Source organism: Glandiceps talaboti, chromosome 12 (assembly GCF_964340395.1).
Source record: "Glandiceps talaboti chromosome 12, keGlaTala1.1, whole genome shotgun sequence".
Lineage (NCBI taxonomy): Eukaryota > Metazoa > Hemichordata > Enteropneusta > Spengelidae > Glandiceps > Glandiceps talaboti.
Genome location: NC_135560.1, coordinates 181,269 through 191,743, shown reverse-complemented (window position 1 = coordinate 191,743; position 10,475 = coordinate 181,269). Strand labels below are relative to the sequence as shown.

The 10,475-nt window shown below is 36.4% G+C and overlaps 1 protein-coding gene across 2 annotated transcripts in view; it reads left to right on the top strand.

Moving 5' to 3' along the window:
• Positions 1 to 440: 440 nt before the first annotated feature.
• LOC144443360 (GPI ethanolamine phosphate transferase, stabilizing subunit-like) overlaps positions 441 to 10,475 on the top strand; it is a 116,560-nt gene continuing 106,525 nt past the window's right edge. For both annotated transcript variants that reach the window (XM_078132824.1, XM_078132825.1), the window contains exon 1: positions 441 to 703. In XM_078132824.1, the coding sequence (XP_077988950.1) occupies positions 443 to 703 (261 nt within the window). In that variant the 5' untranslated portion in view covers positions 441 to 442. The remainder of the gene's footprint in view (positions 704 to 10,475) is intronic.

The following is a 10,475-nucleotide window of genomic DNA, read 5'->3' as shown; positions in this document are numbered from 1 at the left end:
AAAGTACGAGTGCATGCACAGATTTCTTGGTGAACAACACCATCGCCGAGTTAGCATCTTATCCTTCCTTGAGAAAAGTATAAATGCCAGACTCTCAAAATTGCGGCCAGACTTTTAATAAAACTGAAGGTGTTTTTGCCAATAAATGACAGCTTGATTTTAGAGGGACGAAAATAACTTTCGTTTTGGAAAAGAGCAGAACACGTATTTTAATTGATGAAAATGAAGTATATCTATGTGTTATTATGGTGAGAGTGTTTATATTTTCTTGCTCTATTGTTGTACACTAACTTTTGACGATCGTTTTAGTCATATACATCCGAAGAGCTTACTTTTGTCCACCCCTATCTATGCGCATAACTTTGCGCAGTGGATTTGTCACGCGTCTGGACTTCTGCTGGTCTCAGCGCCCCCAACCGGCGAAATTGTCAGTGTTCTAAACATGGCGGCGTCCATAGGGTTGAGTAGCGAAGAAGTTTATCGGTCAGACATTCCAACTATACAGTTATTTTCATTCAATTGTAGCCTGTCTTTGTTTGTGGTATTGTTTCATTTCGTCCCAATTGTTTTTGGCTACAAAACGCATCTCATCTCTTCACCAATGTGGACACTAAAATTATTTAGTATATTGTTTGGAATGGTACAGCTATTATATTACAGGTTGTTATCAAAGACAATCTACCATCAGATGAAGACATTTAAGGTAAGACAGCGATCAAAATAGATTTGTTCATAATGTTCTATTTTATGTATCCTCCTTTCGTATTTGTATCTGCTGTTGCGTTTTTAGTGACTGGCCAAATTAAAAGGGGGAGGAGGGCTAGTGTGGTAGTTCCTAGTGTCCCTCCTGCCACGGATCTATTATTGAGAAGGATAGTGTACAGAGAGTTAATCCTTTTATATTGTTTGCATTCAGATACAGATTATATTTTGTTGTATTCCTAAAAAACCTTCTGAAATATGTTTTATTTAAATGCTAGTTGTGTGCAAATACATAATCTATAAGATACAATCGAACAGTCAATATGCACAACAGGTTCCATTGGGAGAACAGTGCTAAATGCACTGAAGTGGAGTCTAGATTAGTAAATATATAAATAAAAATGCACATACAGAATGCGCTACTCACTGAGGATTCGAACACATAAAATAAAACCGAGCTTCTCCACTATCTCCCCCGAAACGCCCCCCTCATGGTTAACCATGCATCCAAGTTAAAGACGTTTGATTCATGATTATCATTAAATTGATTTAATCATGGTGGACAGCTAGCCTAGTAACAGCTGTTGACGTGCATACATGTGAAGTGACTTTTTTACTATCAACGGATAGACCTAACGTTATCCCAGAAGTGAACTGAACATTCTTTATTGAGGCTATAAACTGTGTTATACATGAGTTACATGTATGTCAATGAACGACGTAATACATATTTATAAATGACCTTATGCCTGCCTCTCAGCTCGTCATGTTGGTCATCCATGGTCTGCATAATGTGGTGTAGTCGTGTGCACACAAATTTTTTAAAAAAATGTGGTGTATGTATTATATTTACATATATAGAGATACTATAACGTTGTTAGTGTCCTCCCCATCATGCATTTATCACATACATACAATGAGAGAGAGAGAGAGAGAGAGAGAGAGAGAGAGAGAGAGAGAGAGAGAGAGAGAGAGAGAGAGAGAGAGAGAGAGAGAGAGAGAGAGAGAGAGAGTGTGTGAGTGAGTGAGTGAGTGAGTGAGTGTGTGTGTGTGTGTGTGTATGGTTACTGTCCTATCCATGTATGGCAGTCTATGTTTGTATTACTGGGTGTTTAGATGTACGGTCAAAATAGTGATTTTATGTCAGCATATGACCTTTAAAATCAGGCCATCTCAAAACACATGGAACTATCCCTATACCATACATATACTAGTGACAGATAACAAGTGCATCACTGGTGCTACATGTACATGGGTGGTTGGCCCAACTCAATAATTAGTGAAAAATCTGTTCAAGTAACTACTAGTAATACCTATGTCTTTTTACTACTCAAAAATCAAAACACAAGGTGGTTGTTTCACTTTTATTTCAAGTAGAAAAACAGCAGAGTTGTTTCATTATAAGAAAAATTGACTGGCAAAATTACTGGCATAAGTTAATTCTAATGTCAATGCCTCAGCTACATGTACGTGAATAGACTTGTGTATTACTATTATCGAATGCATGCTTACATACAACTTTATGACTAGACCGACAAAGCACTTTCTGATGAGCTACATTGTACATTTACATGTAGTTCATACACACCTTCTTGAATGTCTTTGATGACCTTGGGGTCTTCCAAGCCACACTTACCAGTGCAGGAGTCAGGCACAGAACATGTCAGTGTAACTAACCCCCCCCCCCCCCCCCCCCCCCCCCGTATTTTATTATGTATTTTGATTGTTTACATTACTGTTGATAGCATACGTAACATGATGATCCCATCAGTGATATTCAAATTAGGTCTAAAAATGTGTCTCTTTGGTCAAAAAGCTATAATTCAAAAACTACTATTAGCACATTGGACTGTAATGTAATGGGGATGCATCTGGGCATGTGTAAATGTGAAATGAGGCTGTAATCACAACGTGATGATCCCATCAGCAAAATGAAAATTAGGTCTAAAAAATGTCAATTTTGGTCATGAAACTGCACGATGAATATGGTTGCAACTTGGTGGGGATGTTCTGGGGTTGTTCAGTGATTGGGAAGTCTCAAAACACCAATGTGACAATGGCCCCATTCCAGCAAAAATGAATGGGCCATTTTCAATTTCAATGGGCCATTCAGATTTTCTAATGGGCCCAAGTTAGCATTCATGATCCAACAATAAAGCGAAATAGTTAAAATGAAGTAACCATAATAAGTAAAGTAATATTTCTGCTTGTTATTGTTTGTACAGTAGGGAAGCATGTTCAAGTCGCGAACCGTAAGTCCGTTACCGTATGAAGCCATGCAACCGTTGTAAGCCTGACATGGCAGGGTTCGACACTGGAGTAAAAAAGTCACTATCCCACAGGACTAGTAAAATTGATAACGTAGTAGTCCTGCAAAAAATTTGGTGGTCCTGTCTTTAAGTGCTTTCACTTGTTCACTTGGGCTCTTCATCTCTCTTAGTATTTGCTCTACTTCTAATTTACTTTTCCAAACCCCATATTTATTTGAAACCCTGTGTTGTAATTGAACTGTCTATTTCTTTGTAGTTGTTTGTGCATCATCAACTCCTTACTGTAATTTTGTTCTCTTTTTTATGTTTTGGAGCTTTTTTTTTTTTTTGCTTTCTGTGAGTAGTTTGTCTTAATTGGGGGGGGGGATAATAAGATATGATGTGGTCTTATTTCTAGCTTAAATACTACATAACATTTCTGGTACACATTGATCTAACTATTGTATTTTTAAAAGACAAAACATTACCTTCCCATAGAGCAAGTCTTTATAGTGTTGTCCTCAGTGCATATTAGAATGTATTTACAACATAAAAATAAATAAATTTGAAGGTTACCAGCAGTAATATTTCGTTACTAATATTACATGTACAAGTGTACACTTCGTCTATTTTCGTGTCTATGTACTTCCGGGTTGACATAACCGTTAAACGTGATACAGTCGGCCCTATAATTACTAAGAAATGACAAAACCTTTCGCAAAATAAAGTTCAGGATTTTAATTTTTCAAACTGAATATCAATATCCAATACACATTCAATAACTGGTTTTGTGTATTCAGAAATGTCCCCCAAAACACGAACACGGAACACGGAATCGTGTCAGTGTTACTAGCTAAGTTACTATGAATACCATGGTTTCATTGTATAATTTGTAGACTGTAAGTTGTACCGGTAAAAAATATGATCATCACATCATGTAGGAAGTACAAAAACATAGAACACGTTGTTTTCTTGCTGAATAAACTCACTGAAATAACAACATGGTCAAATTGCATCTTCGATTTTGACAGCCACCATTGTTATGATTGAGCTTCATTGAACGCGGCCGGGCGAACGCCGACATTCAATTTGTACAGCGTTTTTACAAAGGGAGCTCGTCAATAACATACCGAATAATTAACTCAGAAACGTAGTTTAAATACTAACTGATCTAAAAATTACTGTTTAGAAAGACTACGCATCCGTACATAAATACGAAATCATTCGACAAAGATTTCAATCTCACTAATTTACTTGTTACAGTGTACAGGCCAGCCTTACCCGTATTATACACATATCATCGGAAAAGTGGACATCGCGACGGTAGTTTTCTGTGGTAGCGATTTGAGTTGTTACCTACAAGATTAGTAATTGTGTTGATAAATTTATGCTTCAAGTATTTATTCTAAAACATCGGTGATCATAATCACTGATCGTAACATTCATTCAAGGAGTTGACGTCTTTTCTCATGCATGATGAACGCAGTGACGGCCAGGCGAGGTCATCAAAGGGCATACTAATTTGAATATCTTGAATCGTATTGGTTTGATCTGTTTCACTATACCCGGGGAATGGTCACGCGTGTATCGTGTATTCAAATAGTCAAACATGGATAGAGGGACATGAAACAGTATAAGTATTCAGATTTGCTTTGCAAAAGACGACGTGTGGGGGCATCATTTCAAACAGCTGACATGAGTTGGGTTTACAATGTACTTCCATACTTCGCCTCTACCGAATCGGCACTCCAGCACTGAAGTGTCTAAATTTCACTGTTAGCCACAATGCGCCTTTGTGGGCGCCTAGAAGTCAATTTCAATGTGCCAATTTTCAATTAAATGCGACTATGGCGCGGGGCGCGTTGACTTCCCAATCACTGGTTGTTATTCAACAGTTATTGTTGAAAACAGCAACCATCACCATACCCTTAGCAACATTGAAATGATGATGTAATACAAAGTTAACAATAGGGATGTGTGGGTAAGGGAATACAGATTCAAAATGTGTATGCAAATATGCCTAGCAACAGCTAAATGACAAAGATCAGAAGTGGGAATGGCAGGCAATTTAATTGAAGTGATAAAATAAGATAAGTTATGACAATACTTATAAAGCCTGCAATAAAAAACATACAATAAGTGATAAAAACAAAGACACAACTTATAGACTAAAAAGGAAAACATACATGTAAAAACTCAATGAATATTTAGTCTTGCGGAAATATTGCACATGCCAGATTAAAACAAGGTCTGATGAAAAGTTGGATAAAATAAAAACCAGTGGAAATTAAGTAGCACGCTAGTCTGTTTTCAGATGCAGATTATATTTTGTCGTATTCCTAAAACCCTTCTGAAATATGTTTTATTTTAATACTAGTTGTGTGCAATATACATAACTTATAACTTAAAATCTAATAGTCAGCATGCACAATGCACATCAGGGGTCGAAATAATAAAAACATTTCGCTCATCCACTTGGCAAGTAGAAAACAAAAAGTGCTTGCCCAGTCCAAATAGTGGGATATTTTTGTGTGGCTTACAAATGCACTGTCGTGATTGATTGATCTTTCTTTTGTTTATTATCAAAAAATGTCTCTTTGAAAGTTTCTGTGGGTACTGAAAAGTTCTCTCCACAATAAAGTGTTTTTTTTTTAACAGGAGTCCTAGATAATATGGCCTAATCAATATTCATACTACATAGGATTAAACAATTTTTTGTTCACCTGTAGAAAGTAGTTGTTAAAATAATCACAAGTTTTTCAGCACTTTCATAAGCTATCAATATAAAAAAATGAACATTTATTTCAACACATATAAAATCTTTCCAAGTATTTCCTTTTGCACCATGTAAATATATTTTCTTTCCTTCCTCATCCACACCAACTATTTTTCACCCACAAAATTTGCAGTGGATTCAAACACCCAAAACCTGAAAAATCATGCTGTAATTTACTATTGTTGAACAATATTCAATGAGTCACTGTCATTCATGGTTTTTTACTTGATAGAGTGAACAAAGTATGTCAAGGACAGCTGGTCCAGATTGTTTTGAAAAGTGGTCAGTCAAGAAAGTCTCAATATTGCTACAATGTTATCATTTTCCAGACTTGTTGGCACAGTGGTTATACAATGTATCCAAATTCCTATCAGACATGCGTAATGTCTGATAAGTCACGAGCGTTCCCCGCCATTGGACGCTTGACAATCTAATCGAACGCCTGTGACCTTTGTGAACCCTTTTTTCACGCAATGCTTAATGGGAAATAATGTAAACAAGCCATCAACGGCAACTATATTTGAACTTAGCTTGATAGCTCACCCCTCGTCTCTGGTACCTTTATACCCCTATATAATAGTTAATCCATTAAAATAAACCAATCAACGCTCTTGATGCAAGGCCAAAGTTCACAGAGTCTTGCACAATAAACTTTTCATCTAAAACGACCGTGAAAGTATAATTTCCGCAATTTACCACTTGCTCATTAAATATTCAAATTTTAACGGACTCAAAAACGGCCGCAATGATATTTTACATGGAAAACGTGCTAAATCCTTCAATATATATACAAATTTCATCATATTCCCACTTTTGATGTTGATTTGTAATTGTTGGTACATGAAAATCGTAAGTCACTTCCGTGTTAGCAAACACTCGATCCGATTGAGCTGAAATAAATACATACTCACATTGTTTGTTTATGGTAACTATGGGTCCTTGACTCTCAGGAGACATTCAAATTACCAGATTTTTACAACGTTTCTTGATTTTAAAAGCTTGTTTTGGTGGTGTTTCAGTGTTTTTTTTCACCAGAATACACCTCGACATGCTGGTTCACTATGCACTGTGCATCGAACTAGCTGTAGGATCGCCCCGTGCCATTCAGCACACAGCGAGGATGCTAATTAATATTCATGCCTTCTGTTTCACGGTCAGAAGAATTTTTTTTCGCGGATTAAAAAATCGTTCAATATACAAAGGTTTTCTTGCGTATTTGTGTAGGTTATATGTGACAGCTATAACTGAAAACCTTGACAGTGAAAGTTTTGTTAGCTTTCTAATGCAAAAAAGGTACTGAAGTTGTGGGTGTGTCGTGAGTGCCTATTGTTTGGCCGGCTATACATGCTGTGTGTGTTACGTTTTAAGCATAGACTGTTAGACAGTAGAGAGAGATTGTCTCTGATTTAAGTGTGTTATATTTTAATGTACCTTTGGTCACAGTTAGTGATTTCTAAATTCTATGCTCTGAAACGGCATGACAGTATTTTTTGCTATAATTATTTTAATTTTCCTTTTGTTAGCTCCGCTGTCAGCGAAAGCTGAAAGCGTAGCTTTAGGTATACATGTAGGTGGGTATTGAGGTATAGAGAGTAGAGTGAATCATAGGTGTCCGTCAAACTTTTATATTTTCATTATCTACTGTGAAAGTGACAGTCAGAATTCTTCGATATTTGGTGTGCATGTTCCCTGAGGGGAGGCTATTCAGATTTGTTAATGCCAAGTTGATCTGTGCCATTTTCAATTTTTTATGATTTTTTTTCATAAAATGTCATTTTCATCATCTCCTTGAAAACCTCTTGTCAGATTGCTTTGATATCTGGTGTGTTGATGCGCAGGGGGTAGCTTACTTAGATTTGTTAATTTCAAGTCAGCACGTCTTCTTTTCTATTTTTTATGATTTTTTTTTGTAATTTAAAAAAAAAATGAATATGTTAATGAGCATTATGACCGCCGCCATATTGGAAATCAGTCCGCGAGACTTTAGGTAAACTGCAACTTTTCAAAAGACACTATTGACGTCAAACAAGCAATGTAGTATGTGCTGTAGTCTTAATGCTACGCATTGTGCGCCCAAATGACAAATATTTGTTCGAAACAGGGTTTTTAACTTCAAATCCAAATTCTCCACCCTCCTACAGAATGGTTCATTCCAGTATACGCACCTCACGATCAAGTGAGCTCTATGAGAAGTCAAAGTGTATGGGATGATTTTTGACAGAGTCAGTCGTCAATAAAGACGATAATACTCTTTCTAAAATTATCACATTTTGAAAGGGAAAGTACTTTGTGGTTCATTTATGGAGTTTTGTTTTTGTACGATCAATCTTGGTGGCAAAATTACAGCGTCAAAATTACCGATTTTCTAAACAAAAATAGATTGAACAAAAAAAATAGAAAACAACAATGACAAAACACAACAATAACATTACACCACACCACACTATAACATGACATCACATTGATCATGATAGCAATAACCAAGACCTTGGATCAATTCAACATTTTTTATTGTTTCATTCCTATACATGTTTCTTTAATAACATCCAACAATAACCTCATAGTGAGTAACTGACATATCATGTAACATCACGAACGTTGCTGGTGGCAATCTAATAGTTGGAGAAAATAAACAACAATAGTGAGGTTCATTATCCGTGTTTGTACTCTTCGTACGATGCCATTGTGTTGCGTGTTGTCATGATAGTGAGTGACTGACATAGCATATAATAGCCTATGTCATTCTTTTATTCCTATGGCTTTTTGCACTAGTTTTAGAAAGATCAGGAAGACCCGGTCGGCAAAACTCAGTTTGGACGACTAAAACTACTTGGCGATCACGTTTTCAAAACAAGCAACACAATGGCGTCGTACGAAGTGTGCAAGCGCAGACTACAAACCACACTATTGTTGTTTATTTCCTCCAACCATTAGATTGCCACCGGCAACGCTCGTGAAGTACATGTACAGCATGAACACAGGCAAAAACATCCCTGATCAATAATCACACGAAATTCTCCTTGCCCCTTGGGACAAGTACTTTTCAATACAACTTGCCCAAGCCTTCAAATCACTTGCCCAGGCCCGGGCAAGTAAAAGGCCATTATTTCAACCCCTGCACATACAGAATATGCACTACTCACTGAGGATTTGAACACTTAAAATATAATCTTTGTCTGTACTAATATTATTACTTTATTATCCCTCACGAGGAAATTTGTCTTGCAACAACACATAAAAACATACAGATAAACTTACACGTTAAAGTAGTACTAAGAACAATGGAAGTACAAAAACATTAAAAACTGTGTAAAAGACTACATAAAAAATATTCACAGGTACATGTACGTAACTGAGCCGAGCACGACGTGTTCTCAAGGATAAAATTTGATACCTGCGACTCGAGGGAAGCATCTCAGTATACTGAACTAAAGCATGGGAAGGGTCATTGGTAATTTTTGTGGCTTTAACAAGTGCTCGTTTTCCATATAATGATTTCATGCTTTTACATTCAGTTCCACATAGTAGTCCAGGTGTTAACAACTGTCTGTAATTTGTTGACATTGAAAAAGTCAACCCTCCAAACCAGCTTAGAAACGAAAAGGTAACTACACTCTCAATGTGGCTAGAGTGGAATGCTTTCAATATATCTGGTCTAATATTCAGTGATCTTAGTTTACGCAGTAAGTACATTCGCTTTTGGCATTTCTTATATACAGCATCAGTGTTCTGTTGGAATGTAAGTTTGTCATCAATGAGTGTTCCTAGGTAGCGGTATATTGAAACATGTTCTACAACCTCAGAGTTAATTTCAAGTGATTTAACTTAACCCTTCTAGATCTATTAAAGTCAATTACCATGAGGGCTATCTAAAATTGAACACAAAGAAAGCAAAAGAAATTAAATTTCTTTTGCTTTCTTTGTGTTCAATTTTAGATAGTTGTCCTAACACCATTGTTTTAAGTGATGCACTTGATTTCTAAAGTGATTTTCATCATTTGAGTAATCTCCAAATGCTGTATCATCAGCATATTTGACCATCTGTCCCTTTTCACTTGTGATTTTAAGATCATTTGTGTACAAAGTGAACAGGAGAGATTACTGAGTCCTGGGGTGCACCAGTAGACGTACTATGCATACTAGACACTGTTGCAGACGGATTATGATTATTCACCCCTGTCCCATTTACTCTTACATATTCGCGTCTGTTAGTTAGAAAATCTAACACCCAGAGTATTATGTTGAGGTGTACATTCACTGCATTTAAAGGCAGATGTCCACTATATAAAGAGGATAATGGGTAATGTATGCATATGCAGGAAATTCAAACTGCTGTAAGGAGCACTGACTTTGCCTTCATATCTTCATCCCATTTTGCACTGAAAAAGTTTCACATTTCATATATACTGTTTCATATTTCATATATTTCATATATACTGTTTGTAAATATATAGTGATGCAGCATGAGTAGAAATAACTGACTTTAACTAAGTTTAGTAGCCAATATAGCAGGTTTACCATCAAACTGACGGAAAATTTGTTTCAAATTTGTCTAGTACTAACGGTTGGCCAGTTGTCAATTAGGCTTACAAGTTACACAAAGCATGATAAGACACTGTGAATGGTGCAAATAAACAACGTGTGAAATGCCAAATACCGAATGCAAACAATACAAGCGAACAAAAGAGTCTGTGTGCATTCTATTAGCCTGATAATTTGCATAAAATCAAGCTCACATGTGTGAACGT